Below are 25754 nucleotides of genomic sequence, written 5' to 3'. Positions count from 1 at the left end.
CGGCGCCTGCGCACTGGGCCGCGCACGGCCACCGCCCCCCGCTGGCCGACGCTGGCGTAAGGCGCGGGCCCCTGTGGCGGCGGCGGCGCTGCGGGACGCGCTGCGGGAGCCCGGGCGGCGCCGGGAGACGGCGGCCCGCGCCCCGAACATGCGGAGGCCCGCCGGGGCGGCGGCGGCGCGAGAGCGGGGGCCGAGCGAGCGCCGAGGCCGGAGCCGGAGCCGGAGCGCGAGCGGGGCCCGCGGCGGGGGCCGCGCTGCTGAGGCGAGCCCGGGCCGCTGAGCCCGAGGGCCGCCGGGCCACGGCCGCGGCGGAGCGAGAGGTGAGCGCGCCCCCGCCCGCGGGCCCCCGCGCGGACCCCAAACCCGGGACCTGCCCCCGCGGGAGCCCCGAGACCCGGCTCCTGCCCGCGTGGGATCCCCCCCAGACCCGGTACCTGCCCCCGCGTGAGGCTCAGACTCGGCTTCTGCCCCCGCGGGAACCCCCCAGACCCGGTCCCTGCCCCGCGAGAAACTCCCAGACTCGGCCCCTGCCCGCGCGGGAACCCCAGACCCGGTCCCCGCTCCGCGGGAACCCCCAGACCTGGTCCCTGCCCCCGCGGGAACCCCCAGACTTGGTCCCTGCCCCGCGGGCGCCCCCCAGACCGGGTCCCTGCCCCCGCAGGAACCCCCCAGACCCGACCCCTGTTCCCATGGGATCCCTGCAGACCCCCCACTCCAGATCCGACCCCTGCCCCCGCAGGGGATCCCCACTGCAGGCCCGTCCCTGACCCCGCGGGCACCCTACTTCAGACCTTTCCCTGCCCCCGCGGGTCCCCCACTCCAGACCGGGCCCCTGTCCCCAGCGGAACCCCGCCATTCCAGGCCCATCCCCCTGATCCCCACTGGCTCCAACCGACCCGCATTATTCTAGGCCCAGCTCCTGCCCCCCACTGTCCTGTCTAGACTCTGCCCTGCACTGTGGCCCAGCGCCTCCTCTTCTGCCTCGCGGTTCTTGCCCGCACACGCTGCTCCCTTTGGGTGGGGAGGGGGCGCCCTGTGAGGGGCTTCGGTGCGGGGCGGACCTGTTGCAGCGCGCTCAGGAACTCCGACGCCCTCCCCGCGCCCTCCCCCTTCCGCCCTGGCCACCGGCTTTGTTTGCCGGAAACGCGCGGTCTGGGAGGAGGGCTGCGCGTCTGCGGGCCCCGCCGCGCTTGCCCGTCCTCGCTGTTTCCTTCCCGGCTCACCCGTGCCCCAGCTTTCCCTTGGGGAGGCCTCGTGCCTGGAGGCCGGGGGCACGCGTGGCTGCCCTCCCGGGGCCTCAGGCAGGAGGCCCCCAGGGGGCTCGGTGTGGGGTGGGGTAGGCGGGCTCTCTGTTTCCACTGGCCCCCTGCCGCGGGGCACGCCTGGGCGGCCTGTGCGCCCTTTGCTGGCGGCACCCCGCAGGCCGGCTGTGGGCCCTGGGCCTTGGGCGTGCGCGAAGGGGCGAGTACAAAGGCTTCCGCCTGCGCGGGGCCGCCAAGCTGGCTCCGCACCTGGGCGCTGGAGGTGCGGGGGCTGGAGCGGCTGTCCCCAGGCTCCCGGCCGCTGGGAGAGGGAATGGGCAGCAGGGCCCACAGGTCCAAAAGGGGGTGCCGCAGGGCGCCTGGGGCTCCACAGAGTGGAGGTGTGAGGGCCAGCCCGGGGCACACCTCTGGGGCCAGGACTGAGCTTCCAGAACTCCCTGGGAGCCCGTGGCTGTGGTTCAGAGCTGGAAAGGTTGCTCTGGGCCAGGCGGGTAGGGGCATGGGTGGGAGCTGGACCTGGCCATGTTCCCCGCCCCTGTGGCAGGTGCTGCCCGGGGCCTGCCTCGCCCATGGGAAGCGGGCTCCCTGCCATTTCCCTCTCCTCCCTGAGCATGTCAGGGAAGAAGAGGCTCCTACCCCGGTATGGTGCACACGGGGTTGGGGGAGTCCTGCTTCCGCAGAGGTCTGTCACAGAGATTCCTTTGAATTGCCAACTCAGGTTTTGCGGTACTCCTTGATTATGTAGGTATTATTTCTGAACTGTCGGAGCAAGTAGGTGAGGCTTTTTAGTCGACAGTCTCTGCTCGTGCCAGGCTTGGGGAGGCTGGGGGGGCCGCTAATTAAGGAAGCCAGCCCCCCTTGGGGGTTGTAGACAGACAGGGCTCCCTGTGTCGCTGGGCCCTCACGCCAGGGAGGGGCACACGAGCCTCGGGGAAGTCGCTGTGAGCCTGCCCGCGGTGTTGGTTCCAGGCAGTCCTGTCCCCTGCCCGGGCTCCATGGCCTGGCCCTGGCCCCGGCCCCGTCAGGCAACCGGTGGGTGGGGGCAGCCTTGGTGGCCTACCCTGAGCTGTTAAAGCCCCCAAAGGGCCTGGCGAGCCTCCCTCTCCCCTGGGAGCTCCAGGAGGCAGGGTGGTGGGTGGGCGGGGCCGGTGAGCACAGCGGGGCTGGGGTGTGGGCAGGGCTGCTGGAGCCGCATCTCGCTGGCAGGCTCATCTCGCTGGCTGGCTCGCGGGCGCCTGGGAGGCCCGGGTGGGCGGGTTGCTGCCCCTTCTTAGCCTGAGGGGGTGGCGCACCGACGCGCAAGCGCCGGTCTCGCCAAGGCCTGTCACCTGGGCGGGGTCGACGCTGTTCCTGTATACCGCGGGCCCCGCGGCTCCGCCCCTTCCGCTGTCGCCCGCTGCGCCCCGCCCCCGCGCCTTGCGGCTGAGCGGGTGTGCGAGGCGCCCAGTACCACGGAGCGGGCGGGACGGGTGCGGGGCGGGGCCTTCAGAGAGCGCCAGCCGCGCTGCGAGGACACGGGTGCCGCGAGGCAGCCCTCGCCCCAGGAGCGGGACCCTGCGCCTCGGCCACCTGTGCCCGCCCAGCTCTTCTCCGCCCCTTGCTGCCCACAGCCCCCACCCTGGGCACAGAGGGCGGGCAGCACGTCCTGCCGAGGGCTGCTGGGGCACCCGTGCTCATGGGGTCTCGCCCACCGGGCTCCTGTGGGATCCTCTGATCTGTTCTGACTGGCCGGCCTCTACTCGCTAGGATCCCTTGGGGAGGACGTGGCGCCCGGAGTGGACGTGCCACAGGCGCGAGACCAGGCAAGGCGGGTTGTGGGGCGCTGGGCGCAGGGGCTGTGGGCCGCTTCCAGATGGTTCCCAGGCCCCTGGGAATCTGCTGCCCCCACCGACGGGGACCTGCCTTGACCCCTCCACCCCTCGTTGGTGGGCCGCTCCCCGCAGGTGCTTCCCGTGCTGACCGCCGGGCTCTGCCTGGGTGGCGTCCCCCGTGTGGTGGGCACCTGAGACCATGGGGCTGGTGATGTAAGGAGCTTGGCTCAGTCAAGTCCTTGGCCGTGGATGGTGGTCTGGTCTGCAGCCATGGCGGGCCTCCCGGGCCATGGGACAGAGCTCCTGGGCCCTTGGCCTGAGCCGGCCGGCGGCGCAGGGCCAGGGGTCCCCGGGCCTCCCCAGGGAGCAAGCGGCCCTGCCGGCCTGTGCCGGGAGCTGGCCGGGTTCCTCGGGCAGCGAGCAGGAGGTGGGAGTCTGGGGAGTCCCCGGGGCGCCACAGGCAGGCCAGGAGGCTCTTTCTCATTGGCCACAGAAAGCACCTGGGGCCGTGGGGTGCTGTGACTGGCGGGTGTGGGCCCACGGGTGCGGGGTGTGTGCGTGGACCCAGGGCCCCCACCCCTGCCAGGCGCCGTCTGTGGGCTGAAAGGGGTCTGGCTTGAGGGCACCGTCCGAAAGGCCTGGCTCTCTGGGACCTTGCGGTCAGCTGTCCCTGTCACCCTGGGCTTGCCTCCAGGACGCTGCGTGTGTCCAGCTCTGACCTCTCCTCTGTTCCAGTCCCCGCTGTCAGGCCAGCCCCCTGCTTGCCTCACCTCAGCAAGCGGCTTCCTGCCCCCACCTGCGCCCGAGAGGGTGGGCGTCAGGCCTCGCACCCCCCAGAGCCCCCGCGTCTCTGCCCGTGTCGCTTCCACTGCGTCCCTGTCCCCCAGCCCTGTCCCCCTGCATCCGTCTCCCCTACCCCGTCACCCCACATCCCCATCCTCTCATGTCCCTGCCCCAGTCCCCATCGCCCTGCCTCCCGTGTCCCTGTCCCCCGTGTCCCTGTCATGTCCCTGTCCCCATGTCCGTCCCCTTATGTTCCTGTCCCCCCGTGTCCCTGTTTCCCGCAGTTCCTGCCCTGTGTCCCTGTTGCCCCATGTCCCCATTATCCAGCCTGTCCCCCACGTCCCTGTCCCCAGTCCCTGTGCCGTTCTGTGTCCTTGTCCTCCCGCGTCCCTGTCGCCCGGTCCCTGTCCCCCTGTATCCCCGTCTCCCTGTATCCCCGTCCCCTGTGTCCCGGCTGCCTGCCCTGCCCCCGCCGCTCCTGTTGGCTGCTGGCTGGCCCTGCCCCGGCGCCTGTGAGGACTTTGGCCCTCGCGTGGGGCTGGCCCCCCACCCTGGGGGTGAACGTCGCCCTGTGGCGCAGCCGAGGGACTGAACTGCGGCCCTTAGGAAACGCCGTCGCCCAGCCCCGTCGGGGAAGGTCAGTGCGGGCCCCTCAGCCGGGGCTGTCGGTGCCCGCGCAGCCCCCACCCCTGCCGCCTCCCCACCCCTAGCAGCCATTTCCCACTGGTGCCACTGAAGGGTCCGGAGCCCCCGCCTGCCTCCTCCTGGCCCCTGGGCGCCTTTCGGTCGCACAGGTCGTGCAGGAGCATTTCCAGCGGTGGCTTGGGCCCCGCAGTGCGGGCGCCCTGGCAGCGGGCCTTGCCCTTCCCATCCCCGCACCTCCCTGCCCCCTGCCCGGGCCCAGTCCTCTGGGGCCTGTGCTGCCAGGCTGTGGCGCGAGAGCTTCGCTGCCTGCGCAGTCCAGCCTGTCCCGGCCCGGCCCGGCTCCCGCCCCCATCGGCAGCTCCTGGGGGGATCGTCCCTGGGCACTGCTGGGACCCACGTGCACGAGGGGGCCTGATGGGGCCGCACCCCGGAGCGTCCCTCTGTGGGCTGGCCCGCCTGGGCCCTGGCACCCCCGGGGTGCAGGGCATGCTGTGAGCCCCGACTGCTGTGGAACAGTGCGGCTGCGTGCGGCAGGCCGGGGCACTGCGTCCAACACCAGAGCACCAAGCACCCAGTGCTCCACCAGAGCCCTCGCCATCCACCCCGAGGCCGGCCGCTCCGTGCTGAGGCCCAGGGGCTGGGAGCCCTGCGCGGCCTGCCGGGCGCCTGGCTGGCGGGGTGTGGCGCTGGACGCAGTGGGGGCCTGCTCTGTTCCCGGGGTCAGTGGAGCAGGATGCGAGGTGTGGCCCTGCCCACGCGAGCCGACTGCCGCTTTTCAGAAGGGCCCGATCTGGCGCGGGCATGGCTCAGCCCCGCGAGGGAGGCCCCGGGTTGGGTTCCCGGTGCCTCCGAAAAAAGCAAACCGAGCAAGCAAACAAACGAGAAAGCCAGCCGCGAGGCGCCGAGTGGCTCAGCCGTGTGGCTCAGCGGGTGAGCGCCGGCTTCCCACCCCGTCCTGGTGCCTCAGGAGACAGCGTCGACCAGGCCACGGCTTGTACCCACGGTTACTCTCGAGGCACGCAACCTGGCGTTGCCACTCCGTTGGCGAGGTGGCGCACACACCCGCCTCCTGACCCCAGAATGGCTTCATCACCCACCAGAGCCGCCCCCCGCCCCTCTCCCCGGGTCCCCCTGACCCCCCGCTGCCCTGCCCTGCCGCCGCCTGTCCTCTGAGTTTCGTGTCAGTGGCATCGCGTGACGGGCCTCTCGCGTGAGGTCCGCCCACGCCGCAGTGTGTGTCGGCGTCGGTCCTCCTTGCAGTGGGATGGTTCCCGCCGTGTGGGCGGCCCCGCCTCTGTCCATTCCCGGGCACGCGGCCACCGGGGTCTCCACCCTTCAGCTGTCCCGAGTCATTCTGCGCAGACGTGTGGACGTGTTCTCGGGGGCTGCGGGCCTCCCTTTCTCGCAGGCAGGTGTCCACAAGTGGAGTTGCCAGGTACGCGGCATCTGTTGAGCACGGTGAGACGGGCGCTCCTGAGTACCTCTGACCCTCAGTATCCTCTTCCTAAACCTGAGGGGGCAGCTCTGCAGGCACAGGAAGTAGAAGCGGCACCTGGTGTGCGCCCCCTGAGCGGGCCAGGGCCGTGGGCGTGGGTGTGCAGTGAGGGGCCTGTTGGGGCGTGGTCTCTTCTGAAGGCGGCCCGAGGCTCAGGGTGGGCTCCCCTGACAGGGCCAGTGGGGACTGGCCTCACTGCAGCACCGGAAGTGCGAGCAGACTGCAGTGCAGCTCCGCAGGTGGGCAACGGCCGGCGCCCCCGCAGCCTTGTTCTGTCCTGAGGAGGTGTGGGTCGAGCAGGACGCCGGGAGCCCAGTGGCCTCGCTGCTCTCCCGCCGGCAGCAAGCAGTGCTTTCTGCTTCATTAAGCCCCAGCACCCCCAGTGGTGACGGCCAGGAGCGCCCAGAGGTCGCCCAGCGCTGCTGGGGGCAGAAGGCCGGCCAGAGCCCGCGCTGTGGGCCCTCCGCCTCTGCAGGCCTCGCGGGCTGGGTCCCTGGCCTCAGGCCGCCCTCGAGCGCAGTCACGCTGGGGCGGAGGGGCCAGCCGGGGAGAGGCCCTTCACCCAGGCCTGCCCCGAGCTGGCTGGACGCGGCTGGGGGTCTGCTCGTGCGCAGGGGTGCCGGCCCTGCGCCGCTGCTCACAAGATGCTGACTGCTCTCCCAGCCCTGTGCTCCTGACCCACCTGCCCCCGACCCACGCGGGCTCCCGACCCACGTGTGCTCCCAACCCACGCGTGCTCCTGGCCCTGTGCTCCCGACCCGCGTGCTCTCGACCCACGCGTGCTCCTGGCCCTATGCTCCCGACCCGCGTGCTCCCGACCCACGCGTGCTCCTGGCCCTGTGCTCCCGACCCGCGTGCTCCCGACCCACGCGTGCTCCTGGCCCTGTGCTCCCGACCCGCGTGCTCCCGACCCACGCGTGCTCCTGGCCCTATGCTCCCGACCCGCGTGCTCCCGACCCACGCGTGCTCCTGGCCCTGTGCTCCCGACCCGCGTGCTCCCGACCCACGCGTGCTCCTGGCCCTATGCTCCCGACCCGCGTGCTCCCGACCCACGCGTGCTCCCGACCCACGCGTGCTCCCGACCCACGCGTGCTCCTGGCCCTGTGCTCCCGACCCGCGTGCTCCCGACCCACGCGTGCTCCTGGCCCTGTGCTCCCGACCCGCGTGCTCCCGACCCACGCGTGCTCCTGGCCCTGTGCTCCCGACCCGCGTGCTCCCGACCCACGCGTGCTCCTGGCCCTGTGCTCCCGACCCGCGTGCTCCCGACCCACGCGTGCTCCCGACCCACGCGTGCTCCTGGCCCTGTGCTCCCGACCCGCGTGCTCCCGACCCACGCGTGCTCCTGGCCCTATGCTCCCGACCCGCGTGCTCCCGACCCACGCGTGCTCCCGACCCACGCGTGCTCCCGACCCACGCGTGCTCCCGACCCGCACGTGCTCCCTGGCCCGGAGCCCCCGCATACCCTCACGAAGGTTGGCGCTGCCGTGGGTCTCCGGGTCCTGGGCGTGCGCAGGGTGCGCTTCTCTGTGGTTGAGGGGGTGTGCAGGCTGGGAAGGTGCCAGGGCAGGCCAGGGGGCTGCCCGGTGGTCAGGGAGGGTGCCCACGTCTGGGTGATGCAGGGTGGTGGGACATGAGCCTCGGGCACTGGCTGCTTCCACAGGACGCCGCGTGCTAAGGCACTCTGGTTGTCGGAGGCTCGTGATTCGCAGGGTGCTGCGGCCAGGCTGGAGGGGGGCTTGGGGCAGGTGACGGGGAGCGGGGACCCAGGCCGCCTGTCTGAGCGCTGGGGCAGGGGCCTCTCAGGAAGGAGGCCTCACTGCAGGGTGCCCCCGCGGCAGGGGCAGGGCTGGAGGAGCCCCTCGGGGTCTCGTCACCTCCCTCTGGCTTTTGGGGTGGCCGCGGGGGAGGGGGCAGCCCTGCAGGGCCCGGGGGCCAGGGTGGCTGTGCCCAGTGCCTCGGCGGGCCTGCCGCCCCCACAGCCCCCGCCTGGCTCCAGGCGCCCCACGTTGGGCCCCGGCACCAAGGTGAGCCCGTCCTCTGAGGCTTGAGGCCCTGCCCCCGCCTGGCTGCTGGGCCCTGGGGACAGAGGCGCCCCCTTCCCAGCCGGCGGGTGCCCCCGGGCTCCAGCCTCCCCCGCCAAGCCCCGCCCCCGCCAGCCCCGCCCCCGCCCCTCAACCACGCCCTCGGGCCCCAAGCCCCGCCCCCACCTGCCCGGCCCCTGCCCCTCGACCACGCCCTCGGGCCCCAAGCCCCGCCCCCGCCTGCCCGGCCCCTGCCCCTCGACCACGCCCTCGGGCCCCAAAGCCCTGCCCCCGCCCCCGCCAGCCCCGCCCCCGCCCCTCGACCACGCCCTCGGGCCCCAAAGCCCCGCCCCCACCTGCCCCCGCCCCCCCGCCAGCTCCGCCCCTGCCCCTCAACCACGCCCTCGGGCCCCAAGCCCCGCCCCCCGCCAGCCCCGCCCCTGCCCCTCAACCACGCCCTCGGGTCCCAAGCCCCGCCCCCGCCTGCCCGGCCCCTCCTCCCTGCTCTTTCCTGGCTCCCCTGCACCCCCAGCTCCCCGAGGGGCGGCTGTCCTGGGAGGCTGGGCCCCTCCTCGTCCTCCAGGAGCAGCTGTTTTGAGAAGGAACTGCACCCCCGTGCACTTTCTTAGAAACGGAGAGGGTGGCCCGGGGCGGCAGTACAAACGGGAGAACGGCCTTGAGAGCCGCGCGCAGCACCTGCTGCTGGCACCCGGTGCTTGCAGGGGCATTGTGGGAAGAGCGCCCCACCTGCAAGCCACGGGCTGCGGGTGCGTAGCACTGCACGGCGCCCTCGTCATCGGTGACAAGTGTCATGGCAAGGAGGGTGGCGGTGGGCTGGGGTTCCTGTGTCGGGCGTGCGAGCGTTCCAGGCGCGGACCCCGCTCCGTGGTTGAGCACCTGCTTCTCACACCAGGCTCCAGGTTCGATTTCTGGTCCCTCTTGAAAACAGCAACAAACAACACGTGAATCTCCTCGGGGGAGCTGGCATGGCTTGGGTGCACGCCGGCCTCTGCCATACAAGGAACCGGGTTCAGTCCTTGCCCCAGTTCTTTGAAAAAAACATTAAGACTTTTAAAGTAAACTACACCATGTAAAGTTTCACTGTCGTACGTGTACTCAGCTGTACAACTGTCATCTCTAATTCCGGAACATTCTCCTCCCCTTCAGGGGGAGCTGGGGGAGCCCTGGAGTGGGGGCCCGCCGTGAGTGAAGGGGGCGCTGGGGCGTCCCTGCTCCCCTGGGGGTGTCGACAGGGCTGGACCAGGCGGGCTCCAGGGGGCACTCCCAGCCGGAACGTTCCAGATCCGTGGGGCTGCCACGTAGTCCGATGTGGCTGGGGGTCGAACGCCCCGTTCCACTCTCAGCGCCTTTAAAACGGCGGCTCACGGTAGGGCCGCGGGGGCCTCACTGGCCCGTCACGGGGCGGGGAGGGTCGTGCTGTCCCCCCTTGCGTTTTGTCCCGCTGCTTCTTGTTCAGGGGAAAGTCACGTAGGAAGCCTCGGTCGGGGAGCGGCAACTTGCTGGCGCCGAGCGACCCCGCCTGCGCGTGCCCCTGCTCGAGTCCCGCAGCCGACGTCACCCGGAGCACGCCCGCCCCGCTGCCAGCCGAGGCCCGGGAGCCTCCTTCCCAGCCGAGGGCATGGCCCGCCAGGTCCTCTCGGCCTGTCCTCCAGATGGGCCCACGTCGTGTGGCCAGAGCAGCAGGGCCCCCCACGGCCGAGGGGACACGGTGGAGGCGGCCCGCCCTCGCGTCCTGGGCCGCGGCGGGGGCCTTCCTTGCCAGGTGCAGCGAACACCCGTGGAGGGCGGGCGGGCAGGAGGGGCCCCCTGCAGGGCAGCGCAGCGGGCGCCCGCGGGCCCCACCAAGCTCCTCCCGGCCTGGTCAGTCCTGGGGTTTGTGGCGTTTCTCCATTTGGGGATTTTCAAACTTTAAGAAATAAAAACAGTGTACTTTTTCGTTGTAATTGGAACCATTAGTCGTGCGTTTAAGCCTCATTCTTCTCGTGGTTGAGGCGTTCAGGTTTTTTTTGTGGCTTCTAGCTTTCCCATCACGATTATGCCATCCCCACTCTGGCATGCAGGATTTCCTTTGCTAGCGTGTCTCCTTTTGAAACGGGTTCTTAACAGGTCCATAGGTTTCAAAAGTTCCAGCAAGTCTGAGCTTGAGTTGAAAAAGATGAACTTTATTTTCTCTGACCTCTGACTGGTACCTGGCATTCCCTTCACGTATGAGTGTCCGCAGCAAATTGTAGTAGGTTCGTCTTCCTGTCGCGTTCCAGGAACGCCATTGCATACCCCAGGGTATCGCCCGTGTCATCCGTACTTGGGAGGCACAGTGGTGTTAGGCCCGGCGCTGGTTGAGCATCGCACACTCCTCCACGACGTCCTGGGAAGGGGCCCGTGGGACAGGAGGCCAGGAGCCCCTGGTTGACCGCTCACCTCTTCAGGCCGTCTTGCTCTGGTCCCCTGACTTGACTTTGAGGACTGCCAGCCGTGTGGTGCTCCTGGGACCCCTCGCGGCAGCAGTGGTCAGCTCTGGGCCGTGTGGCTTTGGCTGAGTGCGCGGGCCATGGATGCACAGCCGCCCTGTGGACCGGGCACCCCTGGGCCCCAGGCCGCAGCACCCCCGGCAACCGGGTGCTGTGCTGCAGGGCGGCGGGCGCTGCTCCGACCACCAGCCCTGGCACGGCCACGCTCTGCACCCGCCCTCGTGGCTCCGTGCCCACCTGCCCGTCTTCCCGCCGCGGTGCTGCCCAGAGCGGCCCCTTGTCCGGCAGCCCCCCAGGCAGACCGTAGGCGGCGTTGGGGACTCGGAGCCCCCGGGCACATTGGAGGTGTCAGCGGAGGTTCCCAGAGCCCCTGTGTCCCCTCGGGCTGTGGGAGGCCCTTGGTGACAGGCGACCACCCTGCCCCCGCGGTGGCTGCATACGGGCACCGGGCAGCCCGCTGTTTCCCTCACAGGTGCCCCAGGTCCGTCCTGAGCCCGCCCCGTGGCCTGGTGCTTCTCCGCGCCTGGGGCCAAGTCCTCAGAACACGCTTTCGAGGTAATTCTGGTGCTTGCGCTTTTCCTGGCGGACTTGAGCTCTCCCTGTTCTCAGCTTGCTGTTCCTGAGCGCCAACACAGACAGCCGGCCCGCAGGAGGGGGCACTACGAGCTGTGGCCCTGCAGCCCCGGGGGGCTTGTCCGATGGGGATTCCCAGGACTGCGCAGCCTGTGAGCCCCCCCTGGAGGGAAGGCCGCGGCTCTCGTGGGCGGAGCTGTGCTGTGGTGGTCCCTGCCAGCCCCACTGGGCCCTCCGCCCCCAGCGGCCATCTGCAGCCGGGCACCCTCTGTGCAGGGCGCAGGGGTCGGCAGTGACCCCGCAGGCCAGTGGCCCGCTGTTCTTCAGCTCGCCTCGTCTGCCTCGGGACTCGGGCGTGGGGTGGCCCCACCCCGTGGTACGTCCCTGCCTTGGGGGCTCAGACGTGTGCATGGGAAGGTCCTACCATGTGGTACGTCCCTGCCTGGGGGCTCTGGTGAGGGGTGGCCCCGCCCTGTGGTACATCCCTGCCTCGGCGGTTCAGGAATGGGGAGGTCCTGTGGTACGTCCCTGCCTTGGGGACTCAGGCGTGTGCATGGGATGGTCCTACCATGTGGTACGTCCCTGCCTCGGGGGCTCTGGCGCGGGCACATTTTAGAAATAGGGGAGCGCAGAGAAGAAAGTGGAAACCACCCTGCTGTGGTCCGTGGACCACGTGTCTGCGCGGAGGCGTCTGGGAACATGCCGTAACGCAGGGTCCCCTTCAGTATAGCGGACACGCGGCCGGGCCCCCCGGGGGGGCTGCCCCGGCACTGCGGGGTGTTGGCAGCCTCAACGCCTGGAGCAGCCCCCCCCCCGTCGTGCAGCACAGCAGTCCCCAGGCGTGGCCCGCTTGAGCAGAACTGCGTCCCGAGGCGCCGGCAGCCAGGCAGCATGGCAGGGCCGTCCCTCCCTCCGCCTGCCCAGCCCCTCCAGGAGGCCCCGCGCCCGCCGTCCTCGCACAGGGTCCTGGGCCCTCGAGCCTTCAGCCCGATGCAGCAGCAGTCAGCAGCGGCTCGCACGCCCTCTCGCCCCCAGCCCGTGTCCCTCCGTCTCGGCCCTCGTTCCTCTGTCCTTCCCTCTCGCCGTCCCCATGTCCCTCCCTTGACCCTCAGCCCGTGTCCCTCCGTCTTGGCCCTTGTCCCTCTGTCCCTCCGTCCCTCCCTCTCGGTCTCTGGCGCCTTCTGCTTCCTCTCCGGCCTCTTGTTGCCAAAGCCTCCCGGCGTGCAGCGTGGAGGGAGAAGGTGCAGCAAGCCCACCCTGAGGTGCCGCGGCCGCCGCCGTTGTCCAGGGAGTCCTGAGGCCACATTTCACAGCAAATCCGTGCCGGCGCGTCCTCCTGAGCAGCAGCACTCAGGGTCCCACCCGAGGGTGCGCCGTGCCGCCCAAGCTCGGCCGGGACCGCGCGGCGCAGCGCCGCAGCCCAGCCCTCCAGTGCCCGGGTCGGTGGCGGCCGTCCCACCCGCCGTCTCATGGCCCCTTCCATTGCCGCACCCCCACCCCCCGCGGCCGGCCGCAGTGTCACGATCGCCTGCTCCCCCGCCACCCGCGTCGTCCCCCTTTCCCGTCGTCTCAGTCAAACGCCCCTTTCTGGTGGTGGTTCTCGGGGGCCCAGGCCCTGTGTCCCCTTCCGCCTGGCGGTCACCCTGGCTCCCGAGGACAGTCCTGGCACACGCCCTCTGAGTGTGGATGCAGCGCCCGCGCCCCGGGAGCCGAGCAGCCGTGGGTCGGCGCGCGGCAGGCCCACGCCAGGACCCCGTGGTCGGTGCCGTGCACACCTCGGTCCGCGCCGTCCCGTGTCCGCCTGCCGTGCCCTCCTGTGGCGACCCCTCGGCCACATGGCCCCTCCTTGGAACCTGCGCCCTCCTGACGAGGTTCGGGGACACCCTGGGCACCCATCAGCGTGCGGGGCCCCAAAGGGGGCTTCTGGAGGCCGCACCCCCTGCCTGGGTGGGGGAGGCCACGGCCCCGCAGCAGCCCTGCTCCTGGTCCCCGAGATACGGGGGCCTCGGCCTTGTTTTCTTTTCTTAAAAAATTTTTTAAAGATTTTCAAGTTTTCAAATTTTCAAATTTTCCTTTATTATTATTTTTTTCTTTTCTTCCTTGTTGTCTGTTCTCTGTGTCCATTCGCTGTGTGTTTTCCTGTGACTGCTTCTGTCCTTATCAGCGGCACCAGGAATCTGTCTCTTTTTGTTGCGTCATCTTGCTGTGTCAGCTCTCTGTGTGGGCGGCACCATTCCTGGGCAGGCTGCACTTTCTTTCGCGCTGGGCGGCTCTCCTTACGGGGCGCACCCCTTGCCCGTGGGGCTCCCCTACGCGGGGGACACCCCTGTATGGCAGGGCACTCCTTGTGCGCATCAGCACTGCGCATGGGCCAGCTCCACACGGGTCAGGAGGCCTGGGGTTTGAACCGCGGACCTCCCATGTGGTGGGCAGGCACCCTATCAGTCAAGCCACAGCCGCTTGTTTTCAGCACTGCGGGGTCTCCTGTCTCAGGCTCCTTGGGGTGCCCTGCCTGCCTGCTTCGTGGGGGCTGCGGCCTCCTGGGGGTATAGAGACCCTGATGGGGTGGTGTAACTGGGGAGGGCTCCTCATGGGAACCCTGAGCCCCAGCGCAGCCTCCGGAGGCTCCGCCCACCCACCCATGCCCAGCCCTGCCCTGGGGCTGCTGCAGTGATGTCGGCGCAGGAACTGTGACATCACTCAATGGAGGGGGCAGGGAGAAGGGGGTTCTGGGCCCCGCCAGGGGAGCTGCTGGGCCTGCCAAGATGGGGGAGCCCCGAAAGCACACGGCAGGTAGCTGGCCTGGCAGACACGGGGCCAGTTCCCACCCAGGGGCGCCCGCAGACCAGACTGGCATGGACAGGTGGCCCTGGGGTCCCCCAGAGTCCGCAGGCCGCCCTGCCGGCCGGGGTGCAACTCCCCGGGCCCCGGTGCTGGAGCAGGGCCCTCCCGGTGGTCCCCGTCGCCAGCGCTGGGCTGCCTCCGTCCCTGTGGTGTCTCCGGCCCGGCGTTGGGGTGCTTCTTCCCCCGGGCCCTCAGGGGCCTGAGCCGTGCTCGGGGGGCGGGGCAGCCCTGCTCGTCCCTCAGCCCCCCGGCCACGGCGCCGTCACGCTGTCCCCTCCCCCCCACACGCTGTCCTGGGGTGCGCTGGGCACAGCCGTCAGCACATCGCGGATCCTCGGGGCGCGGGCTCCGCGGGGCAGGAGTGTGTGGTCTTACACAGGCATGTGGCGGGTGATGGCGCCAGCCGAGCCTCCTGGGCTCCCTGGGTCCACCGGCCCTCGGGTGCAGGCTGGGCCGGCAGTGGCCTCCCCTGGGAGCTGTGACGGGAGGAGCGCGAGCAGCTGCGGCCCTTGGAGGATGGCGTCCCTCAAGCCCTGCGGGGCCTGGCATCCCCATGGGGGTGTCCCCCAGCGCCCCGCATTCAGTGATCCCTTGACGTGCAACTTCCGGAAGCAGCGAAGCCCCAGGCGGGACGCAGGCTCCTGGCCCCAGGGAGTGGCGAGCAGGCGGGCGGAAGGCTCTGGAGCCAGGAGCTGGCGGCGGGGACCTGGTCGAGGCCCTGGCAGGCGGCTCTGCCCGGTGCGGCCTCTGCTGTGCCTCCAGACCCCCGCGTCCTCCCAGGTGTGGCTGCCCCCTCGGCCCTGTGCCCCACACGCCCCGCGTCCTTGCAGGTGCACACGGGAGCTCGACCCTCAGGGTCCCCGTCGCCGACCGCCCCCAGCCCGCGGCGAGCGTGGAGTGTGTGTGTGCTGCGGAGGCGGGTGGGCGCCCTCGGCTTGCAGGGGCTGGCGCTGCTGCCCGGGTGCTGACTGGGGCTGACCCTTGCCCTTGACCCCTGGCTGCTCCCCTGCCATGCTGGCTGCAGCTCCTGGGGCCCGCGCCCTGGGCTGGGGCGGGCGGGCATCCGTGGGGTGGTCTCCAGGACCCCCTCCGCTGGTCCTTTGGGAGGACTGGCTGGTGGGAGGGGCAGCCTGGGCAAGGCGTGGGTAGTGTGGAGGAGCAACACGGGGGCAGCGCCAGGGGGCATTGCAGGGGCAGCAGCGCCAGGCGGCCAGCATGGAGGAGCAGCACGGGCGGACAGCAGAGGGGCAGCGTGGAGGGGCAACACGGGGGGCAGCACTGAGGGGCAGCACTGAGGGGGCAGTGCGGAGGGGCCCGTCTGCTGGTGGGCTGGTGCTGTTCCCAGGGTCCCCGGCTGCCTGGCGTGCCCCCAGCCCTGGCCCCCGTGTAGTGGTGGGCTTGGGGCACGCTGGGTGTGGGGCTGGGGCAGGCGGGCTTCTCGTCTGCGCCTGTGGACGGTGCTCCGGGGAAGTGGGGGACGGGGGGGGGTGGAGGGCGGTGCCCCGGGCCGAGAGCCAGCCGCCCGCCCCTGCTGGGGTGCACGCCCGTGTCGGCCGGCACTGGGGTCTGCGGCCCTGCCTGCCCCTCGCCGCTGGCCCAGGTCCCCCAGCTGGAACTTGTCCCCTTGCCCCGCAAGGCCCCCCACCCGCTCAGCGCAGCCCCCGCGCCCCACTAACCCCCGCCTCTCTCCGCAGCAGGCAGCCTCGGGATCTGAGGACGGGACGCCAGCAGGATGCCTTCACCCGCGCACGGCCCCGAGGCCCGCAGGAGCGCCGCCCGGCCCCGGCCGGCCCCCGCGTCGCACTAGGCGGAGCCGCGGCCCCCGGCCCGCGGGCTGCATGGCGTGCTGAGCGCAGGAGCGCCCGCGACCTCGGCCTCGCGCAGCGTCGGGCCCGGCTCGGCAGCAGGGCCACCGTGGAGAGGCCGGGGTACCACAAACTGATGGACTTTGACAGGAGAGGCGGGAAGGGGGAGGCGGACGACGGCCGGAGGATGTCCAAGGCCGGCGCGGCGCGCAGCAACCACGGCCTCCGCGGTGCGGGCCCCAGCTCGGGGGTGCTCATGGTGGGCCCCAACTTCCGCGTCGGCAAGAAGATCGGCTGCGGGAACTTCGGGGAGCTCCGCCTCGGTGAGGCCCTGCGGGGCGCGGGGGGCGGGGGGGACCCCGATCCTCCTCTGTGGGGGGGCCGTGGGGGGAGCCCCGACCCTACCTCCGTGGGGGGCCGTGGGGGGGACCCTGACCCTGCCTGTGGGGGACCATGGGGGGGACCCCGACCGTGCCTCTGTGGGGAGCCGACGGGGGACCCCGACCCTACCTCTGTGGGGGGCCGTGGGGGGGACCCTGACCCTGCCTGCGGGGGACCATGGGGGGGACCCCGACCCTGCCTCTGTGGGGAGCCGGTGGGGGGTGGAGAGTGCGGCCCATGGGGCGTCTGTCCCCGCAGCACTCTGGGTGGGGGCTCTGCGGCCCCCACACACCCCCCACGCTCATGGGCGCTCCCGCGTCCCCTCTTGCGCTAACCTGCGCTTGTGCACACTCACCTCCTGTGCCAACGCCCCCACTCGTGCTCGCACACCCCCGTGCTCACGCCCGCTTGTGCACACGTGCACCCTGGTGCCCCCGCACCTGCCCTGGGTGGGAGGGCGGCCTTGCCCGACCCTCAGGCCCTGCCTGTCCGCGGGCTCCTGCCCTTGGCGCCGTGGGCGTCCGTGGCTCGTGGCCTCATTGCGCGGCAGCCGCCGTCGGTCTCCACTGGTCTGGACCCAGGCCACCCGGAGCCTTCTCGGGCCAGACCCTGCGCGTGCATCTTCGCGGGGGGCAGGTCGGAGGCACCGCGTGGCCCCTGGCCCCCCAGCCTCGAGCGCGTGGCCGCGGGGGCGTCCCCGGGGGATGCTTGCAGTCCCCTGAGGTGGCGCGCTATTTCCAGGCTTCCCTGCTTCCGGTCTCCACGGGGCACACCGGCGTGGGGCGAGGTGCTTGGGCTGCCCCGGGCTCCCAGACCCCCAGGCCCGTGAGTCGGTGTTTCCCCCGAGTCTGGCTCAAGTTCTTGGCTGCTGTCCCCCGGGGGTCCTCCCTGCGTGTTCCCACGCTCGTCCCCAGACCCCGGGTGTGCACAGTCGAGCGCTTTGCTGCCCACGGCCCTCAGGCGCCGCCGTCCCCGCCCCGCCTCGCTCTGGGGGTCTGCCCTCCTGCCCTGAGCTCAGCGCCCCCTTCTTGCCGCAGCGTCCAGTGCGGTCAGTGCCATGGAGCTCGTTACCTGAGGTGGCACCTGGGCTCCCCGGGCCCGGTTTCTCCCCGCGCTTCCGCCCTGCTCGTTCACTTGGGGGCCTGCTTGCCCAGCTGCTGAGACCGAAGCCTCGGAGCCCTGGCTTCGCAGGGGCGTGTTGGCTCCGGGCCGGCGGAGGCTCGTTCCCCCCGGGTCCGTGTCTCCCGGCTGGCGGCGGTCTTGGGGGCCTCGGCGTCCCTGTCATGGGACAGTGCACCTGGCAGCCTGTCTCCCTCTTTCCCGGTTCTGTCGACGTCCAGCTCCGTTCCCTCCCGGCCTCCACGCGGGGCGGGGCGCTGGCTTGCGGCATTATGCGCTGGCTTGGCCTCATCGGCGGTCTTGCTCACGGGGCACGCCCCGGGGATGGCGCGCGTTCCCCGGGACGCACAGCTCTGCACCCCACAGGCATCCCCTTGAGACCCTGGAGCGTGCCCGCGGTGCCCCGCGTCTTCCCTCTCGGGTGGTTTCCTTGTGCGGTGCGGCTTGGCCGGCGTGGGCGCCGTCACCCGGGGGGAGGGCGTGGTGCAGGTGGCTGGGGTCGCCTGCCCCCGCCCGGCATGTCTAGTCCTCCACGGCGCCACTGGGGTGAGTGGAGGCCCAAGAAGGGTGGGCTTCAGCGGGGGGGCTGCAGGGGAGCAGCTGGAGACGCCCGCAGAGACCGCCACGCAGCGGGAGGGCCCAGGGCCCAGGGCGGCTGGCAGCACCCCAGAGGGCCCGGCCCCGGGAGAGGCCTCGCCTTCTGCTGCCGCCTCCCGGGCTCTCCTGGCCCCGGCAGCTGGGGAGGGGCGCGGCGGCTCGGCACTGAGCGCGGCTGTTAGTGAGCCGCAGGGGCGCTGGTGCAGAACACCAGCAACTGGCTGCCATTATACAGGGTGTTTACTTGGGGCAGGAGCTTACAGAGACCAGGCATAAGCAGAAGTGCCCTCCCTCACCAAAGTCTACCTGGAGCAGGACGGCTGCCGACGCCTGCGAGGGCTCAGGCTTCCTGGGCTCCTCCCTTCCAGGGTCTTGCTTCTTCCTGGGCTCAGGGCTCCTCTCTTCCTGGGGCTGGCTCCTCTTTCTTCTGGGAGCTGACTTCCCAGGGCTCCAGCTTAAGGCTTCAGCAGCAAACACCAACATCAAAATTCCAACATCAGAAACCCCAACTCTGCTCTTCACCATGCCTTTAATACGCCCTAATCATAACTCAGTCGGGGCCAGGTGCAGATGAGATTACAAACATAATCCAGCGTTTCTTTCTGGAATTCATCAATTATATCCAACTGCTGCAGTCCACCCTCTGAATTCCAAATAGTCATTATTACAATATTTTAAAAAGCCTTAAATCAGTAACAATACAAAGACTAAATTATATCACAATTTAAAGAAAAATAGTTTGTCTTGGGGCAAAGTCCTGTCTGCTATAGACCTCTGAAACTTACAAAACGATTCATCTGCTTCCAATACAAATGGATAGACAAAGGATAAACTTTTTCATTACAATAAGGAGAAATTGGGAGGGAAACTGAGTCACAGGTCTTCCACAGTTCATAGACCTGCAGGGCATCCTCCATTCAATTTCCGTCTGAGAGTCATTCTTAAGGTGCTGGTTTCTTCTCCTTGGGGCCGTATGGGGACCCCCCTTTCCACGGGCTTGCCCAATGGCCATTTTCTTGGTTCCACCCTCATCAAGCATCTGGGTGTCGACCAAGCTCCAGACCTCTCCCTCCAAGAGTGTTGGGGTGACTGCCACCCCTCACCCAAGCTTTGGTCTTAGCCCCCCTAGACAGTGACGTGAGACAACATGCCCCCTAACCTTTGGCATAAAGGCTCAGCCCTCTCAGAGCAGCTAGTTGACCACCCGGCCTTCCCTAAGCTTTGGGGGACAGGTCCACCCCTCTCAGACCTGTGGGGTGCTGGCCTTAACCGCCCTCATCCTTGGGGTATGTGCTCCAGCCTCTCTGTACTCCGGGCGGCAAACCTCTCCCAGAACATCGGGTGGGAACGTGCGCCCTCTTCAAGTGCTGGGCAAACGCACCCTCTGTGCACACGGGGGTGCTCCTCTCTTGCCCAAGGTGATGCCTAATTCCAGATCTCAGCTCCCGTGGCTTTCCTCTTAAAGCCGTTTCTCCTTCAATCTCCTTTCCATGTCCTCCTTATTCCAGGCTGACTAGTTTAGTTCACACAGCTCTCTCAAAAACCTTGCTGGTTTAGCATGCAGGAAGCAGGGGTCCAGGCCGTCAGACAGTAAGATTTTCCACAAGTCTTTCCTTCATAACTGCATCTTCTATCCTGATTTATAAGTTCCAAGTTTAGTTAAGTCCCCCAGTGGTGCACTTTCATCTGGGAGCTTGGTTTCCAAAGGCTTGGAATTCCAGAATCAGGCTCTGTTTTCCTTTTACCAAACAGTTCAGTATTCAGCATCTCTCTCTTGTCTAGCATTTTCTATAAACTACAAGCAGAAGCCAAGCCGTATTCTCTGGGTTGACTTTAGAAAGTTCTACTGCTAAATGCCCAGGCTCACCATTTTCAAATTCTGCCTTCTGTGCAAAAGCAGGAGTTATTCTTGCTAAATTCTCTGCAACTTTAAAACCCGGATCACCTTTCCCCCAGTTTACAATGATAGTTCCATCATTCATTTCTCAGGCATCGTGGAAAGCCTCTCTAGCATCCACGTTGCCATCAACAGTCTCTTCAAAGCCATCTAGGCCTTTTCCTTTAAGCATCTCACAATTCCTCCAAACAGTACCCTTCCCCGTTCATAAGCGCTTCTACCATCCTGGTAATTGCCGAAGCACCTCCCCACTCAGTGCCAAGGTCAGTACAGCGGCGCCAGGTGCTGGGGTCGTGGTCCGACGGCGCAAGGACGGGCCTGGAGCCGGGACCCAGGGGCTGGAAGCCGTCCTCCCCCATCCAGGGCGCTGCGCCTGCAGCCCTCGGGCTCGCTCTGTCCGGCTGCGCTCTGCTTCCTCGTGCGCGGCTAAAGCCACGCGGGGAGCAGGCGGGCTTGCGGGGCAAGCCCCAGGCCCCCGCGTGGCAGCTCGACTGCTGCCCCCAGCGTGGCGTGGTGAGGCGTGGCGCCCCTCCCGCTGGCCTCGGAGGACACGAGCAGCTCGCAAAGCCGCGGCCTCGTCCTGTCCACCTCCCGCTGTCCTGTGCAGGCTGCGGCAATGCCTGGCGCGCGGTTGGCGCAGGGGGCAGCTTGGACACGTGCCCATCCTGCGCAGGTCCACCCGTCCGTCTGCTCCAGGCCCTGAGGCGTCGGGCCCTGACGCGGAGGCTGTTGTGCACATGCGTGTCGGGCGCCGGCCTGGTCCCTGCACCCGGGTGTGGCCCCTGCCACGGCTGCCTCGGGCAGAGCCGGCCGAGAGCTGCAGGGCCCTGGAGGGCCGCGGCCAGGGTGCCCACCCTCTCCCCGCCAGGCCTGGCGGATGAACCTCTGCTGAGACGGGGCGAGCGCACCACGAGCCGGGCCGCGTCCCCAGAAGCCCCAGGTCCCGGCCCTGGGGGCGTTGGGGTGGGAGGGGCAGGCGTGGGGGCAGACGACCAGCATGGTGCTTGTGTTGGGGAGCCTGCGCGGGTGCGCCTGTGTGGACGAGTGCGAGGGGCTGGCAGGTGAGCGCTGGCCTCGCCCTGGTCTCTCCCTGGTGCCCACCCCCTCGGCCTCTGCTGGAGCCCAAGGCTCCTGAAGGCAGAACTGTGCAGCAGGACGGTCACGGCAAGGGCCTCTGACCTGCCCCTGTGGGCGGCCCCGCAGCCTCTCGCCTTGGCAGCAGCAGCTTGTCCTGCCCAGGACTTAGTCCCTGACCAGGGCGCCCCGGGGCCCCGGGTGTCGGCATGGTGGACGTGTCCCCGGCCAAAAGGCTGTCCCTCCCTAGCCCCCAGCCCACCTGCCTGGACCAAGGAGACGCCCCTCGGGGGCAGCTCCCGCAGGGCCTTGGCTCGGCCCCTGCAGGCTGGGGGTCCCTGAGGTCCCTGAGGCCCCTGACGCGCTTCTCTGTCCCCCAGGAAAGAACCTCTACACCAACGAATACGTAGCTATCAAACTGGTGAGTTGCCCTTCCGCCCGCCCGCCGCCTGCCCCGCGCTGCCGGGGTTCTGCTGCTGGGGGCAACGTGCCGGCCCCCCTCGCCCTGCGTCCCCCCTCGTTCCTCCTGTCCCTTTGTCCCCAGGAGCCGATTAAGTCCCGGGCTCCTCAGCTGCACCTGGAGTACCGCTTCTACAAGCAGCTCAACACGGCAGGTACCGCCAGGCAGTGTGGTGTGGGTGCGGGCGGGCTGGGATGGCGCGGGTGGGGCAGTGTGGGCAGGGGGCGGCGTGGACAGGGGGCGCAGGCGGGTGTGGGCAGGGGTGAGGTGGTGTGGGTGCTGGTAGGCAGGGGTGGCATGGGCGGGTGCAGGCAGGGACGGTGCAGGAGGGGTGGTGGGCAGGGGCGGGGCGGCGGCAGCAGGGGCGGGGCGCGGGCGGGGCGGGCAGGGGCAGCGCGCAGCGGCGGCTGTCTCCGCAGAGGGCGTGCCGCAGGTCTTCTACTTCGGGCCGTGCGGCAAGTACAACGCCATGGTGCTGGAGCTGTTGGGGCCCAGCCTGGAGGACCTGTTCGACCTGTGCGACCGCACCTTCACGCTCAAGACGGTGCTGATGATCGCCATCCAGCTCATCACGCGCATGGAGCACGTGCACACCAGGAGCCTCATCTACCGCGACGTCAAGCCCGAGAACTTCCTGGTGGGGCGGCCGGGCGGCCGGCGGCAGCACACGGTGCACATCATCGACTTTGGGCTGGCCAAGGAGTACATCGACCCCGAGACCCGGAAGCACATCCCCTACCGCGAGCACAAGAGCCTGACGGGCACTGCCCGCTACATGAGCATCAACACGCACCTGGGCAAGGGTGAGTGGGCGCGGGCGCGGGCGGGGGGCCGGCCCGGGGCGGGGATCAGCGCCCTCTGCCCTCCTCCCCCAGAGCAGAGCCGCCGGGACGACCTGGAGGCGCTGGGCCACATGTTCATGTACTTCCTGCGCGGCAGCCTCCCCTGGCAGGGGCTGAAGGTGGGTCCAGGGCCGGGCGGGCCTGGGGCGGGGGTCCCACGGCTGGCCTGAGCGCGGCGTGCCCGGTCCCCGCAGGCAGACACGCTCAAGGAGCGGTACCAGAAGATCGGTGACACCAAGCGGGCCACGCCCATCGAGGTGCTGTGCGAGAACTTCCCAGGTAAGGGCCGCCCGGGGGGGGCCGGGCGCCGGGCCCCGCGAGGCACTGCCGGGCTCTCTCGGCAGAGGAGATGGCCACCTACCTGCGCTACGTCCGGAGGCTGGACTTCTTCGAGAAGCCCGACTACGACTACCTGCGCAAGCTCTTCTCCGACCTCTTTGAGCGCAGTGGCTTCGTGTTCGACTACGAGTACGACTGGGCCGGGAAGCCCCTGGTAGGCGCGGGGGCGGGGGCGCGGGCGCCCGGCAGGCGGGCGGGGGGCCTGGGCGGGGCCTCCGCGGAGAGTCCTGGCGGGGGCTATGGGGCTGCATCCTGGTCTCCACTGCGCTGACGCCCGCCTTCCCCGCAGCCGACACCCATCGGCACGGCCCACTCCGACCTGCCCTCGCAGCCGCAGCTTCGCGACAAGCCCCAGCCGCACGGCAAGAACCAGGTGAGGGCTGGGCCGGGCCCTGAGCCCCCGGGAGGGCGCGGGCGGCCCCGACGACGCCCTGCCGTCCCCCCCCAGGCACTGAACTCGACCAACGGGGAGCTGAATGCAGATGACCCCACGGCCGGCCATTCCAACGCCCCCATCACGGCACCCGCCGATGTGGAGGTGGCTGATGACACCAAGTAAGGCGGGGGCGGCAGGGGGTGGGGGTGGCAGGTGGCGCGGCCGAGGAGGGTGGAGCGCGGGCCTGAGCTTGTCCCTGACCGCCTCCCCAGGTGCTGCTGTTTCTTCAAGAGGAGGAAGAGAAAATCGCTGCAGCGGCACAAGTGATGCTGGGCCAGGCCGAGCCTTCTGAGCGCTGCAGCCCGTTGGGGCGTGAGCTTGTCCAGGGGCACGCGTGGCCCAGCCGCCGCCACCCGGGCCAGACCCCGGCTGGATGCTGGGACGCAGACTGGGGGGCCCGCTGGGGCCTGAGAGCCGCCGACCCAGCCCTGCAATGGGGCCCCTTCCTTCACGTAAGACTTTGGCCGGAATCTCTACACCTGTGTCTAGTCCTCCCCCAAGAGCGTTAACTATTTAAAACAAGGAAACAGGAAAGAAAAGAGGCCGCCTCCCCCCGCTGACGTGAGTAGTGTGCCCGGTGGCCCCCCGCGCCCGGCCCCGCCCGTGGCCGAGGCCCCTTCATGTCATAAAGTCCAGCTTGTCTCCCTCGATCCAAAGGCCGTTTCTCGAGGGGTGGCAGGGCTGGGCCCCGGCCGGGAGGGCCCCCCGCCACGCCGGGGGAGGGGTGGGGTGGTGCAGTGGGAGCCAGTCCCCAACCAAAGTGCTGCACCAAAGTGCGGGCGGCCTGCCCACAGCCTGCCCCGCCGCCGCCAGCCCGGGCCCTCGGCGCTGCTTCCAGCGGGCCCTGCGCGGTAAGCGTGCCGCGGGCTGTCTGGTGCTGCTGCGCCCGGGCCCGTGGGCACGTGGTTCTGGTCTCCAGGCTCGGCCCCGCCAGGCCGAAGCAGCAGGGGACAAAACGCCTTAAAGCCCCGGCCCAGCCCGCCCGGGTGCGCGCGGGCCGCGGACCTCAGCGTGCCGCCCCCGCTGGGAGTCGGGAGCCTTGACTGCTGGGCGGGCGGGAGCGGCCGGGGGCCGTCCCCGGGTGGCGGTTGCGTGAGTCTGATTCTTGCTTTACAAAGTGTACAGAACGGCATTTATGTTTCTTTGATGCTTCCTGAAGCCATAGAATTTAGGGGCTTTTTTAAAAAAAAATAAAAGGAAAATGAAACCAACCCCAAGCGTGACGTGTGGTCCTGTCGGGGACAAGGCCACCTTGTGGGGGGCAGACCCCAGGCTGAAGGGGCGGCAACGGGAGGCCCAGGCCAGCCAGGACAGCGTAGCGGACAAGCCAGAAGAAATGGAGGGGGCTTCTGGGGGCGGGGGAGAGCAGGACAAGTCACAGGTGCACCCCAAAAGTCGGCCTGGTTCTACACAGAGACATCTTGACCTGGTAAAAGCTGGACCTCCGGGGGTGACGAGACGCCAGGCTACCAGCGCGTCACGCCCGGCGACACGGGCTCAGGAAGGCGCACAGGTTACACGAGGCAGAAGAGGGGAAGGGTTGGCTCCGTGGTGCCGGCGAGGCACTGGGTACAAGGAACCAGTTCCCCCAGGTTAGTGGGCTCTGCGGTGGCTGCAGGCCAGGGCACCGGCACGCCTGCCCCCTCCCGGAGCTTCCTCCCAGACAACAGGACGAGTAGAAGGCGAGGGCGGTCCACACACAGGGCCCAGCTTTCCAGAGAGGCGAGGGCGCGTCAGGGCCACCCACGTCTGCAGAGTCCTCCAGGGTCCAGATGCCCACAGCATGGACTCGAGGGAGCGGATGGAAAGCAGGACTGGCACTCAGGGTGGTGGGGAGGAGCCGAGGGGAGAGGGCTGGGTGTGGGGTGTTTGTAAATAAAATTAGTAAAAGTAAATGCAGAGTTAGGTGCAGTGCAACAGGCATTTGCAGATGGGGAAATCACCCTGATTCTGAAAACCAGAAACTGACAACAGAAATGGACAAAAAACAGAACTGAAAATGGTTGAATTCAGGAAGGAAATGAAGACAAAGGTGAGATTATTTTAGAAATGAAGACTAAACTGCAACGTGCGCAAGACTCTTGAACGTTTAAAAACAGACGTCAAAGGCAGAGAAACAACCAAGAACTAAAATAAAAGAGTAAAATGGGTCAGGAAGATTGTAGAGAAAATGGGTGTAGCAGTTTGATGTAATTAATGAATTCCAAAAAGAAATATTGGATTATGCTTGTGATCTGGTCTGTACCTGGCCATGATTATGATTAGGGCTTTGATTGGGCCATGTCGTTAGGGCGTGGAGACTCACAGATAAAAGGCAAAGGACAGAGTTGGAGCTTCTGATGCAAGGGTTTCTAATGTTGGAGTTTTGAAGTTGGAGATTGATGCTAAAGACTTAAGCTGGAGCTCTGGGGAGTAAGCTCACAGAAGAAAGAGAAGCCAGCCCAGGAAGAAAGGAACCCTGAACCCAGAGAGAAGAAAGACCAGAGGAAAGGAACCCAGGAAGCCTGAACCCTGGCAGACCTCGGCAGCCGTCTTGCTCCAACACATGGAGGTAGACTTTGATGAGGGAAGTAACTTATGCTTTATGGCCTGGTGTCTCTAAGCTCCTACCCGAAATAAATACCCTTTATAAAAACCAACCCACTTCTGGTATTTGCATCAGCACCCCTTTGGCTGACTAATACAATGGGAAACAGGCAAAGAAGGGATAATAGTCATGTATGAGTCTTTGAAGAAAGAAAACGTATTTAAAACCATCATCCTAGAAAACTTTACAAAAAAAAGAAAACTAAATCTGTACATTGTTAAGTACCCTCTGAGCACCCATGAAAATTACACAACAATAAGCTGCAAGATATATCCTAGTAAAATTTACTATATT

At 68.3% G+C, this 25754-nt stretch overlaps 1 protein-coding gene across 6 annotated transcripts; it reads left to right on the top strand.

Moving 5' to 3' along the window:
- Positions 1 to 88: 88 nt before the first annotated feature.
- On the top strand, positions 89 to 24084 carry CSNK1G2 (casein kinase 1 gamma 2). 6 transcript variants are annotated; one of them, XR_011646575.1, is made up of 11 exons: positions 4063 to 4493; positions 15618 to 16051; positions 21177 to 21217; positions 21341 to 21410; positions 21676 to 22059; positions 22132 to 22217; positions 22293 to 22377; positions 22443 to 22566; positions 22727 to 22810; positions 22886 to 22992; positions 23086 to 23127. XR_011646575.1 is itself a non-coding variant. In XM_004476030.4 (11 exons), exons 1-11 carry the CDS (start codon positions 4078 to 4080, stop codon positions 23138 to 23140), a joined length of 1911 nt encoding a protein of 636 aa, XP_004476087.2. In that variant the 5' UTR covers positions 4063 to 4077; the 3' UTR covers positions 23141 to 24084. The 6 variants fall into 6 exon arrangements, 5 of the variants coding, with proteins under 5 accessions (XP_058138133.1, XP_071066112.1, XP_004476087.2 ...); XM_004476030.4 differs by having other exon boundaries at positions 22443 to 22591; positions 23086 to 24084; XM_058282150.1 differs by lacking the exon at positions 4063 to 4493 and adding an exon at positions 89 to 320 and having other exon boundaries at positions 22443 to 22591; positions 22727 to 22992; positions 23086 to 24084.
- Positions 24085 to 25754: the final 1670 nt, after the last annotated feature.

This window comes from Dasypus novemcinctus, chromosome 19 (assembly GCF_030445035.2).
Source record: "Dasypus novemcinctus isolate mDasNov1 chromosome 19, mDasNov1.1.hap2, whole genome shotgun sequence".
Taxonomy (NCBI): Eukaryota; Metazoa; Chordata; class Mammalia; order Cingulata; family Dasypodidae; genus Dasypus; species Dasypus novemcinctus.
This window is presented reverse-complemented; position numbering and strand designations above follow the sequence as displayed.

Coding starts and splice junctions, on each gene's coding strand:
- CSNK1G2 (XM_058282148.1), top strand. CDS start 4,078: ATGTCCCTGTCCCCATGTCCGTCCCCTTATGTTCCTGTCCCCCCGTGT. Junction 22,218..22,292: donor TCCCCTGGCAGGGGCTGAAG/GTGGGTCCAGGG, acceptor CGGTCCCCGCAG/GCAGACACGCTCAAGGAGCG. Junction 22,378..22,442: donor GCTGTGCGAGAACTTCCCAG/GTAAGGGCCGCC, acceptor CTCTCTCGGCAG/AGGAGATGGCCACCTACCTG.